The following is a 20,096-nucleotide window of genomic DNA, read 5'->3' as shown; positions in this document are numbered from 1 at the left end:
TTCTTTTACAAAAATACAAAGACTTGCGTCTCTATGATAAGGAATCGCCAAAATGTGATGAGCTTAAAATGTTCAAAATATTTCGTTCGTAACCGGTTTCTGTTATTGTAAATATTGTAAATTTATTTTGTGATGAGGTGGAAATTCTTATCAAGACCGTCTCGTATTTCTAGATGGTATTTATGTCACTTTATCGTTAGTACGTACCTTAATCTACCTAATTACTAAACCTGGACCTTTAAATACCCCTATCCCTGATAAAATGCCTACTTACAGAAACCTATTGTGGTTTTATAGACATTTTAGCCTGCTTTAACACAACAACATTCCGAGGTCAGTTGAGTCCGGGAAATTGACATCGGGAGAAATCGATTTGATGCCTGTCATCAAATATATTATGTAAAAACACGAGATCAGTCTCGATCAATATCCGTTGCCACGCGTGTGTCAATCTTCAAGCCTTGCACAGTGAAGTTTCAAATTCCAACAACGGCCACTGTTGGTGTTTTATTTCATCGATCCATGTAAGTTGTTTATATATTCATGAGTTCACCCTGTACAGAACTCTATATTTAAAGATTTGCATTATACTTTCATTGAAGATATCAACATTCTGTAGCAAGCCCAAACTTATTCATCTGAACAAGAAAAATAGAGGTAACACTATTTCTAAAAAAATCTCCGTATCTTTTGGAAATGTCAATATTTTGTTTTCCTTATTAGGGAGCGTAATAGAATTTTACAGGAAGCGGTGCATATGGTATATACATATACGTGTATATATATACATGTACATTGCATTACTATATTTAGTTTTTTTTTATTGCGTAAGTGACAGTCTTATGTCCATTGTGACTTCCTGGTTAGAATTACACATGTAGTATACTAATGTATTTACTTAAACCGAGGATTTCGATATCAGATGTAGGTAACAAGCTTAGTCAAATAGCAGCACCGACATGTGGCCACACGAAAGGTCGATAATTAATTCATACGTACATCTAGTATATCACTTTCACGCTGTTTGTATCTTAAAACACACGAAAAAAGGCGTACAAGTTTTTTTTTTACATTTTTAAAAAGATAATATATATGTTATAATTTTTCTATAAGAAGAAATATTGTGTGTCGAGTTTCATAAACCTTGTTTGAAATGGAAGCGAATTTGATTTTCTTCAATGGCATGCTCATCATTTGATCCCATTGAACTCTTTCCGTGTCTTTTCTTAAAATCAGTTAGACTCTTTGTCCATTGTCTTTATCGTGACGTCATACCTTAAGGTGCAATTGTGTGACGTCATTTCCTCATTTTGATTTACGGATGCAATCACACGGTAATCAATATATGATGAACGGTCATCCCCAAACTACTATAAAATAATAAAACAGCGTATTAGACAAGGCTATCTTATTTTACTTCCCTTATTCGGTTCAGTTGAGTCTTACTGTTCGTCGGTTTAAACATTCTATATACATTGTATACAACACTGGCATTCTAACACATCGTGAAGGGGTTTGAACACATTCATTTCCTTTCTTATAGCACAATTTCATAAATTTTGTTGTGGCTATCTTTCATTCGCCGTTTTCATGCTACGTCTATTATAGTTTTATATTTTCTAAAATCTATATAATATTCACATATTAGTATGATATTAAATCATATCTTTGTGAAATTGGAACATTCTTATCTATACACACTCTGAAACACAGGGGCCAAGCCCCTGTGCTCTGAAATACAAAACAAAAACATTGACGAAAATTCTGTAGGCACTCTCACTAATAATTTTGAGTTGGGTAGGTGAAAACGACTATCTTAACCCATTGGTGTTATTGAACCACTCAAGTCCCGAACTCCACTTATATATCGACCGCGGCCTTTAAATACCCTTTATTGGTTTTCAACGCCTGGATTTTTATTTGTTTGATATTCATTATGAACACCGATCCTACATATTTGTTGGGTGTAGGATTTCATACGTACACGCGTGGTGACACTGTCACTGTGGCCAGCTCGCGCTGTGTATTTGGAGGGAGATGGACATCGACAAGTTGAACAATAAACTTATCTATTGTTTCCAGAAATGTAAAATTAACACCAACAATCCAGGTATTGTGAAAGGGAATGCTGAAAAGGTGATCCAGCCTTCTCAGACGCGAAATGTTTTTGTGACCAACTATATTTTTGAATGCAGTTATCTTGATTATTTTTCCATCAAGAGAGAGTACAGACTGACACATTATTATGTATTATCACGTATCTGTATACAGATGAGCTGTAAAGCTGAATGTAACAAAAGAATTTTAATTTGACACATACTTACCCATCCACACTTGGACGAAAAGAAAGAAATGAGCTCGCGATTTTTGTACAGTATAATTGTACAGGTGTAAATTCACGTATTCTCTGCTAAACGTTCAACAATTATAAGTATATGAAATAAATAAATATATAACAAAATAAAAATGTCAAAACCTGCAAATTTCATCAATATCTATAAAACACAATCTATCACTAATTTTGGACTATTGTGTACTTGGGAAAGATCTGACATCAAAGAGTAAAAAAAAAAAAACTCATTAAAACATACAAAACAATTATTTACATAATGTCTGATAAAAGGAGGTAATCAAATCAAAATTCGAATATTGCCCCAAGAATGTCGGGATTTGATTTTGGACGATACATACATAGACACATTTTATTGTACCAATTTGTATATACATGGGACCAGTACAGGTATTCGACCAGAACTAATGTGTGATCAACAATTAAATCTGGTTCGGTATTTTAAGACAAATGGGATTGATATGGTTTATCTTATTTTGACAGTATGCCATTTGGTCGCCCGTTTAATATACAAGTACAGGCATTATAAAGTAGCCCTTACCAAAAGTAACATATGTTGGCTATTGTACGAGGGATTATTGATATGTTGTGAGCCTCGTATTGAAGGAGGTACTCAAGGATGTTCTTTTTAAGTTCTTCTGTTCTCTGACTATCTGTGACCGTGTACCCAAGGACTGGTCACATTTGGTTAGTCTATATCGACGAGGTAGCACTCGAATGTAAACAAGACAAGCGGCTTTTGCAAAATGGACAAAATCGGTGTAATAAAGGTTCATCACCTAAGGACATCCATAATGATATGGTAGCAACACTAGGGAAAGATGCCCCCCTTCATATGCTACAGCGAAAAGGTGGGTGGCGGAATTCAAAGCGCGGCCGACAGAGCCTTGATAACCCCGTCCTGGATGGTCTGTCAATGTTGCAACCTCAGAAATGGTCAATAAAGTACATGATATTGTTATGACTGACAGACGAGTCACAGACAGATATATAGCCAGTAGATCGAGTTGGCATTTCACAGGAAAGAGTACATTCCATTCTGACCGAGGATCTTGCAATAAGAAAGCTTTCGGCCCGATGGGTACCAAGACTTCTGACAGTTGATCAGAAGCACACCAGGCGCCCATTATCGCGTGCTAATCTTAACCTTTTTGTGGAAGATCCTGCCAACTTTCTTCAGATATTTGTCACTATGGATGAAACATGGGTCGAACATTTTACCCCAGAGGCTGAACAACAATCGAAACAATGGAAACACACTCGCTCTCCCTCGCCAAAGAAGGCAAAGACGGTTCCATAAGCTGGGAAGGTTATGGCCTCGGTTTTCTGGGATGCAGATGGTATTCTGCTGATAGATTGTGACAAACAATCAATGGCACCTACTATGCTTCACTTCTGAGGCAGTTACGGGAAAATATTAAACTTAAGCGCCGCGGAAAGATCACTAAAGGTGTGTTATTCCCTCAGGACAATTCTGTTCACAAGTCTGTCATTGCCATGGCTGTCATTCACGATTGTGGCTTTAAATTGATTGAACATCCGCCTTATTCACCCGATCTCGCTTCATCAGACTTTCATCTATTTCTAAAACTGAAACAGCTATTTCAGGCACCCACTTTCAGTCCGATGATGACGTCATGCACGCAGTGGATGACTTTCTGAACAGCCAAGAAAAGGAGTTCTATAAAAGTGGCATTGAGGCCCTTAAACACCGCTGGCAAAAGTGTATAGATACTGAAGGGGATTATGTTGAAACATAATACAATATGTCCGGCTAAAATCAAATCCTTGAATATGAGGCTCACAACATATCAATCGGCACTCGTACAATCCCCACGCTCGTATTTATAAAATTCTTACGATGCAATGCAATGACAAAATTCATTATACATCAAACATAACTTACAATTATTTGCCAAAACATCCAAACAAGTTTACTTACATGCTAAAATTAAGTTTCAATTTAAATACATGTATGATCACATTTATTCAGTGTGGTTTAAACCAAGGTGTGACTCAAGTCGACAAATCAGGTATGTTTGGAATTCATTTAACTGATTGTCAAACATACACATTGTGACATTAAAGAAAATTAACAAATGTAACAAAAATAATCTCGTGAACACAAACTTAATCACGAGACCAGATGATTTTACAATATTTTGACAAGATAAGAATAACTTTTAAAAAAAGAAAGAAAAAAGAATAAGAGTTGCAAAAAAAAAAAAAACAAAAAACAAAAAACTATTCATGTCGCCCCGGGATTCCTGCACCTCTGAAAACGTCGGAATGTCCAAATGAGCATTCTCTGGGATAGATGGCGGAAGTACATGACGTGACAATTAATGTTCCCCGTACAGTATAGGTGGTGTGATGTAGGAGTGTCGATCGGAGCTCCATTTCTTTACTGTAGGAACACAGGCGGTCACGAACTAGGAAATATAATTCAGGCCATAGGAGTCATGATTTAATGAATGTCAGCACATGACATGGAGATCGAGAGAGGGAGATATTGGGACATTCATAACGCTAGCGTAAGAGGAGAAAGAATACCATTGGGTTGGGATACCGTTTGTGGGACAGTATACTTCATTAATTGGAAATCCGGAAAAAATAACTTATTATCATGTACATTTTTTTCAAACTATCGTGTTCTGAGATAATGTTGTTTTCATTTTCCAAGTTCGATTCTAGAAAACTGAAATGAAAAAATGTGGTGTGTCCGGATCACATTTTGTTTTTACGGAAATAGGCTGTGGTATCCAATCTTAATAACATCATCTGTTATCGTAAATTTCGTTTCTGATAATGCAGTATCACATAAAAAGACGTCTTTATTTACATCAAAAACGACCAATCCTCCGATTCAAAAGGAGACAACCGGCGACCCGAGAGCATTGCCCGAGAGCATGTTTGTATATAGCCCGAGTTTCCTCTGGCCCTGACACCAGACATCCATGGTGTCATGGTCAGAACTAGTTTGTATATAAATCATGGCACAGTCAAGGTGTAATTAGATGATATTAATCACGTTTATGATTCATTGGGTGCAGAAAGGTTATAGACCGCTAGAAAGATTTTCTATGTACACAGACAGCTTGCCACAGGTACTTGGGGTCAGGCACTAAAGTTATAATGGAATCGTCTAATTTTAATTTGTAACATCATTTCTTGTCTACTAAGTATTTATGCATCGATACAACATTGGAATCGATTATAAAGCGCTTTTAAAAAAACACCCGTTTCTGGTTGTTATAATATAGAGCTAAATACTGTTCTATATCCTCTCTATTTAACCTGTTTATCCTTACACAGGGCCTTAATAAAGAATTGATAGAATTGATAAAAAACAATCCTATCAAGTTTAAATCACCGAGTACTTATTGAACAATCCCGGTCAATTCTCTTCAGCCATCTCGCCTTTAGTAAGCCCACCAAGGCGATTTGTCTGCAAAAATATTCCAATTCATCACATTTGAGGAAAACTATCAACGCGAAGACGATTAAGTTGGAATGAAGACGTGTTTTGTAGTATTTTTGAAGTATTTGTCACATTTGGTTGCGAAAGGGCTAACATTGGGAATTTAAACGTGTCAGGTAGGACTGTCGTCTGCCCGTCTGGTTTTGTAGATCTCGGGCCGGGCCGGCCAGTTGTCAACTCGCCTAACATCGATATTACTAAAGTAAAGACTGTATTCTAGATTTTGGATGAACAAGCATGTGTATTTACATGAAAACCTACCAATTATAAAATAGTCCGGCTGCAACTGACGAAAAATCCTCTTCTGTGCATTAAAATACCCGCAACGCAGCAGCGCGTTGTTTACATTATTTCCGAGGTCGTAGTCCAATAATTTATTGAAAAAAAACAAACAAAAAACAAAACAAAAACAAAAAAAACCACAAACATTTGCTACAGATCCTATATGGAATAAAAGGGCCAATCATCTAATTTTCAACTGCAATTTATCCTCTACATAACGCATAACAAGTAATAGTGAGGTTAATTAAGTTTTTAACTTTTTTTCCCGCGAACCTGTAAAGGATATATAGGCCATCTACATTGAAAATAGGAATCAGCCGAATTATTTTGTGTTAGCTTGCTCACAACATTGGGTAATGTATTCAACGCTTTTTGTCGTGTTGGAGGAGCCGTTAAATACATTTTGCTAGATTTATTTTTGTATGTGAAAAAATCTCGAAACAAAAATTCACATGAAATTCACATGAAATTTTTCACGTGAAATTCACATGAAATTCATGTGAATTTCACGTGAAAAAAATATTCACATGAAAAAAATTCACGTGAAGGAATATTGCCTGTGTAACACTGGCGGATTTGTATTTGTATGAATCTATCGTGAAATACACCAGAATGCAGGATTTTGCATTTACCTGCTAATTTTTTTCCCGGTGGAGTACCCCCGCACCCCCCGTAATTTGGCAACCCCCCCCCCCCCCCCCTAACTGAAAATCATGTATCCGAACTTGGCTAATGAGATTTTTAATCATCAGGAAAATGCTATTTTTTTTTTATCATTGCATGATATTTCGTCATCAGAAAAATATAATCGGCTTCGTTGATTGCCCCTGTTCAAAGAGACTTGTTAGCTTGTAATCTGTTTAGAATTAATTCGAAATACCCCTGTATGGTTCGTACAGAAAGTAGAGCACCTAAGAAACTCATTGTGACTGTAGGGACTTACCCAATGATCACTACCTCACTTCTCATTTTGAGAACGTGATAAATTACCTTAATTTGACCAGAATACACGGTGGTTGTCGCCACAGGCCGCGATAGCTCAGTCGCGAATCAGTTAGAGCACCTGTCACATTTAAGCTCAGATGAAGGTCCGAGGTACGTAGTACGACGTACGCTCCCTACCCGAGTCGGTTTATGTTTCTCGGGAACCTGAGATGCTGTCGTGGTTGTGTCTTTGGACAAGAAACTTATAAGAAACTCCATAATTGCTCTGGATGGCATACGATTAGCCCCCTGTATGTTCAATGAGGTAGTCAACAATTACTATAAGAAACTCCGCCTCAAAATGACCGTGACTACCCATGGAGAGAAAAACCCAACAAAACGCTACTGATTGCGGAACACATGGTCCTATTCTACTTAACTTTGTGAATGGTCTCCATGTAAATCGATATTTTGTCACGGATTTGACCCATTTTGAGTATGTATTATGATTTTCTGAGCACGTCAGTATTGTTTTGCTCAGAATTCAAAACAGACCTCGCCACCAAAGTGACAATAATTTTAATTACATACATCCATTTCCACATCTTCATTTCGCTGGTCACTTATAACAATAACTTACATGTTTTCCATTGTGTTACCTAGATCGTATGCCAAAAGACTCTCGAGATTTAATACCAAATTATAAATCTTGGACACATACCAAGAACCCTTCATTATACCCGGTGGAACAGTTATGTTGATCTGTTGAACGCGCTGCCAACATTCCTGACAATTAGGTAAAGGCTGATTGGCAATTGTTGTAGAAAAATGGCGGGACATGTGACGTCACAGCTGTTTACATTATACAGCACCAATATTGGCGGGAGGTAGTACCCTATATAAGTAGGTTATACCTATACATATTGTAGATATGATACATTTGTTTGTTCAGACCTCATAGAGTTTATAACTGAAGATTGTCGCGAAACTTTAACGGGACAAACAATATACTACTCCAGTGTTTGGCTACCAAAGGTAAGTATTATATTCAGCTTATATATAACGATATCTCTATTGATATATCGATCGAAAGGAAGCGACATGAAATGCGCCATCATCATCAGACTGCTGCCGAGATCATTAAACTAATACAGTACAAATAACGGTACATTTTCTAGATAATTAGTCTCGGTGTTCAGTACAAAATCTGAAATATTGATCCTCGGAATTCGGTCAGCGACATGTTTAAATATCAGAGTCTACAAAGATGTGTGCTATTTTCTACAACACTTTTATTTATTCCAGTAACTAGATACAGTAGAATATATATATATATATATATATAGAATAAACTCTGAACTGTCAATATATTGTATTTCTTCTCGAAGACAAATCGAGAAAAAATAATTTAACTTCAGTTAATCCAAAGTTTTCAGGACAATGAAAAGAAGTTTATCATTAGATGATTTGATGGTTGCTTGTGCTGTATTTCAATATTAATTTTTCGGAACCATCACAGGTACCGATCGGTCCAAGGCTTATGTTTGGTTTTTATCGTAGGAGTTAACATTTGGCTTTCCTCTGTTTCAGTTTGTCAGTGCAATCACTATGTTATCTAATTTATATATATGGCGTGCATGCCCATTCAAATTGACTGTTTGATACTAATTTAATGAAACCCAATGGTGAATCTGGAATTTGCACTAAAAATATGAAAACAATAATAATAAATAAACAAAAAATGAAATACGTAGACTGGCGGGAGGGGATTGTACATGAACGGACTACATCCATTCTATCGGAGAAAACAAGAAATTGGGAAGAATATAAAAGTTAAAGAATTCAACATCAGCATGCTTAGAAGTTTGTAAGTTAGTAACTCGTGTATCATATTTTGTCACTCTGGAGATTTTCTACAAACATCGCTCGAAATACACCTGTATTCTGATAGTTAAGTATCATATACAAAAGTCGTGCCAGGATGTGCCGTTTTACCATAATCAAAATCTGATTTAGTTTGTGTTCAAATAGTTATGATACATAATTGATACCGTAATTTGAAACAAATACACGGAACACATTAGATGTAGTGAACGAACAATGGAGCCATTGTAAACATGGCCGCTTTGTTCTATAATATATCGATATTATTGATCAGAGATGCCGAGACAGTTACAGCACTCAATATCTCTCCGGCCTTAGTTTAATGTCCGAGATATCTGTCATCAATATCCTTTAAAGTCCACTGAGCCGATTACAATACGCAGGTTGTGCAAATATATCTATACAACATGTATATAGCTATAGTAAACGAAGCTCAGTGGCATAGTACGTGAAGCAAGGCGACTCCTTTGGTATCGACTGTGCTACATAAATTTAATATGAAGATTATTATTGCATGTCCAAATGCATGTATGCATGCAGGTTTCGTAACTGGAGAAAACATATGCACATAAAATTCAATATTTCCTGGATCCGATTAAATCGTGGAATGTGACGTTTCAAAGAAAAAAAAATATTATAAAAAACAAAAACAACAAAAAAACCCGAAAAAAACAAAAACAAAAACTCTTTCAGATAACATGAAATAAAATGCGTATTCTTGTTTGTTTGAATGATATATAGCTCGGGTTTCCTCTGACCCCAACACCAGACGTTCTGCATTTTGATTGGGGAAAACAAATCTCGTATCCAAATGTCCATAGTTTAGCCGATGTTGGAGAGGCTACAATTCGGCTTAGAAGTCGAAAATAAATAATATGTTTTCCCTGCATGTACGGCAGTAAGAACCCCTGTCAAGCAGAAATGCACTTATTTGACCGCTCAGTGGTAACATAAAGTTCGATTAGCAACAACACAAAACTGGCGGAGTATGTCATGTAAAAAGCCGTTCTAGACGACGCACAATTGTGTCAGCACGAAGGAGTGTCGCCATTGTGAAAGCACAGTATTGTTTATTTATATGTCACATTTATTATCACTTTGTTATTGATTCGGTCTCGTTGTCATGTTAAAACGCGACACGCCATCTCGAAACACTTGAGTTCATGATTATGTAGCCCTCGTGGGACGATTTATTTTGTTTTTGCTCTGTACAGATGATATTCCTATTTTAAATCCAAATTATTACGTTGTTTGCGCATGTATTTCTATAACAGGATTTTTTCGCCTCATTACTTCCCCGATATGCATGTACCTATTTTTATTGCTAGGTAGACTGACTGGTACAGGACACGGAACAACCTTTGATTATAGATTTAGATCAGATCAGACGTTGTCACATGCTGTTTAAGACAATAATATTATGATTATGCATTTTTTTACCGATATGTTTGTGAAGTAATCTTCAATAGGGGTAATATTTTAACAGATTAAGTGTGCCTGGTTGAGTAATTCTCATAAACATATAGCCAAATCGCGTTTCAATCGGTCTCGGCGTCCGCGTGAATCTAGATCCCGTTAATACAGATTAGCTGGTCAACTCGATCTCGCCGCTGCGCACGCGTTACACTTACGTCACAATGTGACTTTTTGACATGCTCATATCTTGAGATTTCTATACAGATTATTTTTGTAATCCCTCAAGGTCAACAAGTTGAGATCAATCACTGGAGTCAGTTAGGACATTGGATTCTGATAGAATCATATCTAAATCAACTATTGCAGTAGCATGCACTTTGTGGCAGAGGAACTTCGCCAATTACTGAAGATTGAACACTTAAAAACATTTCTCTAAATTGAAAAGGTGGATATGTCATTTACTTTTCTCAACTGCCGGGAAATATTTTGGATGTTGTTCCATCCGTTGCAAGTCTCTTATACTGTTCACTGGAAAAGGAAGGAACAGTTCAGAAAGATCGTAGGCGCGGGATAGCTTAATTTTACTGCCTGACAAGTTTTGCAAAAATATAAATATGGCCATCATTAATCGATTGTCTTTGAAATTAGCACAATACTTTATATTTATTTTGAATTCTTTTCATGATTTCAGAAATTTAAGATAACAACCAGCAATGGGATATGATGTCGACAGGTTTGTTGTCACCGTCAACGAAGGTCTGCTGTGCTGCATCTGTCGTGACGTGCTAGAAGACCCGGTCCAGGCTCCTTGTGAGCATGCGTTCTGTCGCACGTGCATCGAAGGATGGCTTGTCCAAAACACGCGCTGTCCAGAGGACCGGAAACAGCTATCGCTCTCTGCTCTTAAACCCCTCTTTCGATACATGAAAAACGATCTCAACAAAATGCAACTAAAATGTTGCAACCATTTCTTGGGATGTACGTTTATTGGCGATTTGGAATTTATGCATACCCATGAATCTGAATGTCCATTGGGAACAGTACCATGTCCAAACGAGAAATGCAAACTGATGGTTTCGCGGAAAGATTTGGTTGAGCACTTGGACAATTGTGAATTCAGAGCGAAAGAATGTTCTAATGGTTGTGGTATGTTGATGATTTCACCGGAAGACGCAGCTCACAATTGCATCGCTGAACTTCGAACCGCGTATGATGTTCTTCGGTCGGAAATGGCTTGCAAAATTCAGGAACAGCGGCACGAGATGGAACTTCGTTTGAATATGCAGCGTGAACACATGGTTCAGAAAGAGTCTATAATCCAATGCCAAGTTGACGAATTAAAATCTGAACTATCACGGATGTCGCAAAAGATGAAACTTTTAATGGATTTGGAGATTCAAAGACGACAGGACATAGAGAGACTTGAGCTAGAGAAAAAAGAGCTCATGGAGCTATTGAAAGGCCAGGCCCGAGGGGGCGCAACAGATAAAGGACAAGCGGCTGGTTCAAGTCGTACACAGCTTCCGTCATCGTTCACTGGCAAAGTCACGACCATTTGAGACCCTGGCTGCTGGTGAGTTGATCACTTTCTTAATGTATAAATGTTCTCAATCATCCATCCTCTAAGTCGAATTTATTTTTCCTTTATGTAGTAACGCATTTATATTTGAACAATTGAAAGTATGCTTTATCCTTTCATAATTATTTAATTTCTGTTAAAACTAGAGCCATACCGTTTAAGCCATTTTGTCACAAGCCTAATCAGAAGTTATCACTTTGATAAGTAAAATGGCTGTTCTTCACGTAGATATTCTATTTTTCATTGTACAAAAACATCCAGTAATTCAAAGTCTAATTATTTCTAGGGTTTGACTAGTGACCTTTTTACAACTTTATTCACTTACAATTATTTTATCTATCCACTTAATCATTAATATCAATTAAACCGATTATTTTCTTTAAGGTTTCAAAAACAAACGATTTCTGACGATGGTGAAGAGATGACAATGGTTCACGAATCACAGAATGCGACAGATGTCAAGACCAAGAAGCACGTTATGTAGAAGGACGTAAGTCTTGCTGTACAATCCATACAATTTGCGGTGTTTCAAAAGTTGATGGCTGAATGATATAGGTCATCTGAAACTGAAATGTTGTATCATATCATAGTTTGTTATAAGACCAAGGATCACGTTATATACAGGGATGTAACTCTTGCTGTCCAAACTATATAAAGGGACGTTACTCTTGCTGTCCAACCTATATAAAGGGACGTAACTCTTGCTGTCAAACCGATATAAAGGGACGTAGCTCTTGCTGTCCAAACTATATAAAGGGACGTAACTCTTGCTGTCCAACCGATATAAAGGGACGTAACTCTTGCTGTCCAACCTATATAAAGGGACGTAACTCTTGCTCTCCAACCTATATAAAGGGACGTTACTCTTGCTGTCCAAACTATATAAAGGGACGTAACTCTTGCTGTCCAAACTATATAAAGGGACGTAACTCTTGCTGTCCAAACCACATAATTTGTGGTGATACCACATTTCAAAATGTGATGCATAAACAATATTTTCCTATTGGTTCATACATAAAACTGAAATATATTTTATCATATGAAGTTTTTTTCATTTTCCTACTCAAATACAGATATACATGATATATAAATCTATATAATTTTTAAAATGTTTCAAAATATACTGGTACCATGAATTCTAGTGACCTAGCTATTGTTTGTATATTAGATATGTACTTGTATGGGTTCAATACAATGACTTGTGTATCATCACATTGTTATATCAAACATGTTTAAAACGAAACTCCAGTGTATATAGGATGACCATATGGTAAGTGTTAACATTCTGGGCAATATTTAAAATCATTTTAGTGCATTTCCAAATCATATTATAGATATTAATATACTAAGCATCTGATACTATATTTCATATCTAAATGTACGATATATCACATCATCATTTTTCTATTTAATCATATATTTATTCAGAGTAATGTTTATTTTATCCAGTTTTTATTTTTTGGTAACAACAGCCAAATCCATGAATCTGACAAATGATAAACTTTGGTCAGAACTAAAAAGTTTAATAATTATTCCCTTTATATATTTTTTAACTTGAAACTATGTCGCGTCTATAGATGTTGATATGATTGAAATGCATAATGAGACCATCCATACACTGAAATCATTTGAAGACCAAAAAAGTGCCCTTCCTTTCCAACATTGTTTGATATTGTTTAAAATGATTATCATTAGATATCTTTTGATGCATTTTTAATATACAATGTATCATTTAGTTTTTGCAGTGAACATCTTTATTTTGATACTCATAAGAAAAGAATTGAAATAACTTCAGTGAGGAAGTAATACTTCAGAATGTTTCAATTTCTTATTTCAAATGCAGTGTGTTGTTTATCTTTGACTCAACATTTGAAAATCATATTAGAAATAAATGAAATAATTCAAAACTTCAAAAACAATTTCTGATTTTTATGTTGTCTATGTAGTACATATACCCAGAGACATATATAGACTGATATACCGGATAGTTTTTGTCATTTACATTATTTACCTGTTTATTCTCAAATTAGTTTTCATTTAATTGAAAAAAACAAAACAAAAAACGTAGAAACCATATTTTAAGATACACGAGGCCTACAAGTGTTTGCAGCTTACCTGGAAATTGGAAACAGAAGTTGGTAGAAACTTGGGTTGATGCCAGCCGGATGACTGACTTTGCATCAATAACCTAAAGGTGTAATATTACTTTTATTTCCGCAAGTTTCTTAGGAGACACTTTACCACTGTGACCTTTTTAATGGGAGTCTAGGTCATATGATATCTTCAAACAACAATAATAGACTTTTACGATTGTAACAGTAATCCATGTTATATATCATTACCACAGAGACCTGTCACAATTTATTTCCCTATGCTATATACCCAGTAGAAGAAAACATGTATGGCTATTACGTTTTATAAGTAAATTGTGTTAGACCCCAGTGTCATATTATTACCCCACACTTTATGGTACCAGTAATTGTATTAGAAACTAATTGAAGATTTGCACTCTTTTGAACCTGTGATCTTGAATGAAGGTCTAGGATATTCACTTGAACAACCCTTGTAGCATTTCACACAAGTCACAAGGTACACATGTCATATGAAAGCACTATTATGGTTAACACACAATGCAAAGTTAAAGTTTTTTAAATGTAGGTCAAAGGTCAAGGTTAATGGAAAGTCTTCTCACAAGGAACACACATGTCAAATACCTAAGCTGCATCCTCTTTGTATTAACACAAAACTGTTTTAGAAAAACTTTAACCTAGCTGTCTGCAGATGACGCCGCAATAGTTCCCCCGGACTTCATCCTGCAAGTTAAAAATTGGCAGACTGGTTTTCCTCCATAAATGATGGTAAGTTATTTGAGCATATTTGACAGGTGAACAAGGTACTGCATAGTTGGGTGGTGAGGTGGCACAGTGCCTTTCACCTCGGGGCTGGGGTGTGATTACTTGATCAGACATAAAAAAGGATGGGGTCACATGCCCAATCACGTGTGTTTTCTCCAGGTACTCCAGTTTTCTATATGGTGAAATTAAATCCCCTGCTAATATTTCAAACTAAGCAGTATCTGAAATGAAGTCACAATCACTCCAGCATCATACAGGCCACCAGGGGCTGCTATAGCTCAGTTGGTTGGAGTGCCGAGTGCCGGCCATGTACCCTCAGGTGAAGATCTGAGGCGAGTCATTACCCATGTCAGTTTGTGTCTCAGGAAGCTGAGAAACAGGCCAATCTGTATGGTCATGTCTTGGGCAAGCTGTTTTCCCCTTATTACTCTGGATGGCACACAACAGGCCTCTTGCATGCTGTTCAGCGAGGTAGTCACAAACTACTACAAGGACCCTGGCCCCCAAGACTGGAGGCATCACTCTGCACAGTTAAGTAATTATGACTAGTATCAATAGTTCTTAAGAAAAGGAGATGATAAAAATTGTACACAATTTGTAGTGATGTTTTATTAATTTCTTGGTCAATTTTATTCTGTAAGGAATAATGGTAAAAGCACAATAAAATCTTTCAACATGAATGCTGTATTGAATTTCATGGATGTAAAAGGTTTGTCAGGACTGTAGTATTTTATTCTTTGTGGAAAGATAGCATTCATCATATCAAAACAATAATTCCACTTCAACATAATGAATCCAACACAAGTTGATTAAAAATTCAGTCTTATACAAAAATGTATTTCCTATAACAACAACAGTTGAATCGTGGTGGTCAAAAATTGTGATTTAATCAACAGCTTTAATTTCAAGATATTTTGAAACTTTATCACCACGACTATATATCAGTGTAAATACATATGTTAAACACATACATTATCATGCTTACTGGTGAATATCAATATAAAGGAGCTGTGTAAATGAAATAACTTCATGGAATTGCACATTAATCCAATGGTAGAGCACTTGATTACCTCCCTTGTCAAATCATTCCATTCATTAAATGTTTCAAGAACTCAACTCAATGATTCTTTTAAAAAAACATGTTGTCATTAAAATTCATTTGAAATTTCTTCACATAATATCTAAATTTTGATTTTATTCTGTGTTATCAGAAGTTGATACCTTTAATACCGCAGAAATACTTCCTTTCTGAAAAAAAGAGCTATTAAACCTTGTATCTGTAATTGTTCATTTTGAGAACAGAAATAAAAATATTATATTGTTGACAAGGAAAATTACTTTTCCCAACATTACTTTCAAAGACTGAATTTTTCATCAGTATTTTCAGACATTTGAAGCTCATTCATAACTTCTCCACAACACTGTTGTGAAATTATTATTCCTAGATATTTAAGGGGAACAAAAATGTCTGATTTTAAAAAAGTTCAGTTGATTTTGGCAATGTCTATTTGGTGAAGGATCGCTGATGGTGTCCTGGGTACTCTCTACGCCCTCCACGGAACATCTGACCGCCAAACCTGCAACAGAAGAAATTGAAACCTGCTTTGTACTATATGTGAATATATTAGAAATAGAAGTCAATTTGGCTATATGATGATTTTACTATACTCCTACACTTCATACCTCGGTGATCTTGAAGGTGACCAAGTGTAGTCACCAAATTGTCACACATAAACAATTCCGATACTTGATGTCATTTCACATAAATACATTGCCATCCATAAGTTCACATACACTTTGCTGACAATATATTGAAATTCAGTAAATATGAATATTTAGTTTAATCGGGGTATGAAAAAAATTTTGTTTGCAAACTGTATGAACCCACGTAGTGGATTCTTACAGAAGTTTGCATACAGAAGTTTTTTCATACCTCTATGAAACTAAAAAATAATTGGCATCAACGCTTATAATTAATTTTTGAAAATGATTTTCTAATCTAAAACATGTTTTATGTACAATTTTACTGGTTTTATATGGGATTCTTTTTCTTGAATCAATACGCAACGTCAATTGTCGTATTGTGACGGAATTTTTTTCATAGTGGTATGAAAAAAAATCTCAACCAATCAGAAAGCTGCATTCTGCGTACAAACAATGGAAAATTAAATATAACTATTTGTATTTAATTTTTTTTGTTTTATAACTTCTTATCATAATGCTTTTATTTATATCCATCTGCGACTCAATTATTGATACAGTTATTGACGATCTAAAAATTCCCCAAAATGCAACATTTTTGCAATATTATGTCTTTAGAAATTTTGTTAATTTCAGAGCATATTTTCACAGTATAACAACATTTTGAAAAGGAATAATTTAATACATAGAGTGTAATGTATATGGTATACCTTTAAAAAATCTGATTTTTTTTGTGCAGTTTTGGAATATCTTGCAAATGTGTCTATCCCTTGGACCTCACTGAAACTTCATCCAGATTTTTTTCTTAGAAAATTCTTATTGTCTCTTGACAAATTAATCATCCTCAAGAACTTGTCTTCAATAAATTGCAAAGATAAAGTTTGTGATGGACATGATATTTATAGAAGATTGTGTATAGTTTTTTTTATGGATGGCAGTGTACTCACCACCCCGAATGTTTCATACTTACACTGGTTTAACAAATGCCTATAAAGTCTGAAAGGAGCTTGATTAAATCTAGACTGAACACAAAGTCAGGACTTATTAGATACTCCAGCACACTACATATTTTTACATGAAACAAGGCATAACAGAGGTAGCAAACCTAATACACAATAGAAGTGGCTGTGACCTTTGACCTAGTATAGTACTCTGACCCTGATGACCTTACCTGCCACCACTGCTGTCCTGGTCCTTGTTCCAGTAGCCACCACGACCTTGAGGGGAGAAACGGAAGTCCTTGCCACCTCTTCTCTCACCTTGGCCAACTCGACCTCCGCTGCCGCCAACATCACTAAAAAAAAAAAATTAGGCTTGTAGTTCATGATTCCATGTTGTGAAAAATAAATTCATTGAAACTTTTTTTATCACTAACAGGCCTGTTCTAATCTACTACATACACGTAATATGGTTATGTCGTAAATATAGAAAAAACACACGTAAAAACACTATTATGATAAGTTATGACATCACAATAGATACAACATCATATGATTGTTTCTGTAGAGAAAGTCATACCATCCAGTCAAAATTCATCTCTCTTAAATTGAATTAACTGGGAAAAAATACATCTGCTGTATAGAAAATTATGTCTTCCCAACATATTGGAAGATTACATAACATTCCTTTATGTATACCAATATTAAAAAGAGAATACGGAGATAAACGAGTGTCAATCTTGCGAAATAATGCTTTTAATGATAAGTGTGCAACTTCTCTCAATCAATGAGCTAGCTATTCATCAAGATATTCCATCACAAATCACAAATGTGCAATTGTGGAAGAAAATTCTAATGATACATGGTGTGTCAAAAAAAACTTACTCTCTGTCAAATGATCGTGGGCTGTTGAAGTTGGACTTTTGTCTGTTGCCATAGAAACCACCTCTTCCTCCCCCACCTCGATTACTTTCACCTTTAAATGAACAAAAAATAAATTAAGATTTTCTTCCTTTTCCTTTCAATGATCATAATGAGTGTTCATCACACAGGTTTACCACACTGAAAAATTTAATATTTCATTCAATCAAATTTTCACTCTCACGTCTAGTTTATTTCACACTCCTGTAAGTTGTAATATAATTTATGGCTAAAAATGCTCTAATTACAAATTCATTTAATATTCTTAGTTTTCTTTGACATATGACTGGACACCATTATATAATGACCATACAATCTTGTAATATACTGGAAAACTCTTTGAAGGTTAATTCGGAGCTGCAATGAGAATTTGTATGGAAGGCCCCACATTAAATGCCATTCAATTTTAATTTAGAGCCATTAAAATAAATTTGGAACAAATATTTCAATAATTTTGTTTACCCTACCGAAAGTCTGGTCTTAGAATGATATGCACAATCACTAAATCGATTAAATAAAATAAATATTACAGAGTATTATTAACCCTTTCAACCATAAGAAACTTAAGTGGACTCCGCCATCCATTCATCATTAGAAGTCTAATATGGTCAGTAGGGGTGAAAGGGTTAATACTACAGGTATTATTACCATAGGTAGTGTCTGTTGGTCTGTCATTGTTACGATTGTAGTTTGAGGGGGGCGTGAAAAATCGTCCGCCTCTGTATCCACGTCCTCCGCCACCACGGTCAAATCCACCACGATCAAACCCTCGTCCTCCTCTTCCTCCTCCTCGGTTCATCTCCTGAAGGACAAAAAAAAAAACATGTTTAGCTTTTATGTCTGAGCTATTTCTTATTCAGAATATCTAGTGCATATTTTCTCAAGTATAACTTCCATTTCAAACCAAGTATTAATGAATCAGCGATACTACAAATCCCTTTGAATGGTCAAAACTGTTTCGTCATTTTCAGTAATGGCGACATTGACATATGACCTTCAACCTTTTATTTTGAAAAAACAACTACGAGAAAGCAACTCTGGTATGAAAGGAGTGTGTGAAATTCAAATTTTATTGTTTCCTTTTCACTTGCATTATTGCATATAAACGGTGATTCGGGCAAAAGAATATGTTCAATGGAACTCAAGTAATTCACCAGAAACAGATTTTCTATTAAAAGAAAAGGCGACTATTGTAGATAGTATTGTTTGAAAGTTAGAAGGTTTAAATATGAACACTGCCTCACGACCTACCTTGCCCATCATTCTTCGCTCTGGTATCGGGGTGAGGGACTGCGCTGGAGGCTGCTGTCCCTGAGAGCCCTTCTCTAGTTTCATGAAATCATCAACGTGCATTGAAGGAGGACGGCTGGTGTTGGGTGGCCGAGAGCGGAAGGAATCCACACGGCCACTGTTATTCATCATGCCTCTGGCTATACCACGTCCTCTCATTGGAGCAACTGTTGGAATAAGATCATTATTATAATATGAATGACAATTGAAGGTAGTTTTCCTTTTGCATAAAATTTCTTATTCTTAATAAAGTTTCTATATCATGTGAAACTCTATTTTTTTTATATGTTTGCAAGTTAAAATGTGAAAAATAGCATAAAGTATGGAACATTGAGTATTATATAAAACTGATCAATTATATCATTCTTTGCCAGAGATGTAGCATCTTTAAACCAAGGATTTATTCATCGTTATAATGAAATTACATTGAACTCAATTTAAAAAGAAATTTCATATTAACCTCTTCCAGTGGAAT

The 20,096-nt window shown here is 35.6% G+C and overlaps 2 protein-coding genes across 4 annotated transcripts in view; one reads left to right on the top strand and one right to left on the bottom strand.

Annotated features, from left to right (window-relative positions):
• Positions 1-322: 322 nt before the first annotated feature.
• Positions 323-13,729, top strand: LOC117337281 (RING finger protein 151-like). Of its 3 annotated transcripts, none has more exons than XM_033898179.1 (3): positions 323-524; positions 11,029-11,910; positions 12,301-13,729. In XM_033898179.1, exon 2 carries the CDS (start codon positions 11,051-11,053, stop codon positions 11,894-11,896), a length of 846 nt encoding a protein of 281 aa, XP_033754070.1. In that variant the 5' UTR covers positions 323-524; positions 11,029-11,050; the 3' UTR covers positions 11,897-11,910; positions 12,301-13,729. The 3 variants fall into 3 exon arrangements, with proteins under 3 accessions (XP_033754070.1, XP_033754071.1, XP_033754072.1); XM_033898180.1 differs by lacking the exon at positions 323-524 and adding an exon at positions 7,944-8,072; XM_033898181.1 differs by lacking the exon at positions 323-524 and adding an exon at positions 10,741-10,782.
• A 1,633-nt stretch (positions 13,730-15,362) lies between these two features.
• The window catches only part of LOC117338428 (protein virilizer homolog), a 38,451-nt gene continuing 33,717 nt past the window's right edge, over positions 15,363-20,096 (bottom strand). Inside the window, 5 exon segments of the mRNA XM_033899782.1 lie at positions 15,363-16,348; positions 17,644-17,766; positions 18,296-18,386; positions 18,980-19,133; positions 19,583-19,788. Coding sequence (XP_033755673.1) covers positions 16,276-16,348; positions 17,644-17,766; positions 18,296-18,386; positions 18,980-19,133; positions 19,583-19,788 — 647 coding nt within the window. The 3' untranslated portion in view covers positions 15,363-16,275.

Source organism: Pecten maximus, chromosome 11, assembly GCF_902652985.1.
Source record: "Pecten maximus chromosome 11, xPecMax1.1, whole genome shotgun sequence".
Lineage (NCBI taxonomy): Eukaryota > Metazoa > Mollusca > Bivalvia > Pectinida > Pectinidae > Pecten > Pecten maximus.
This window is presented reverse-complemented; position numbering and strand designations above follow the sequence as displayed.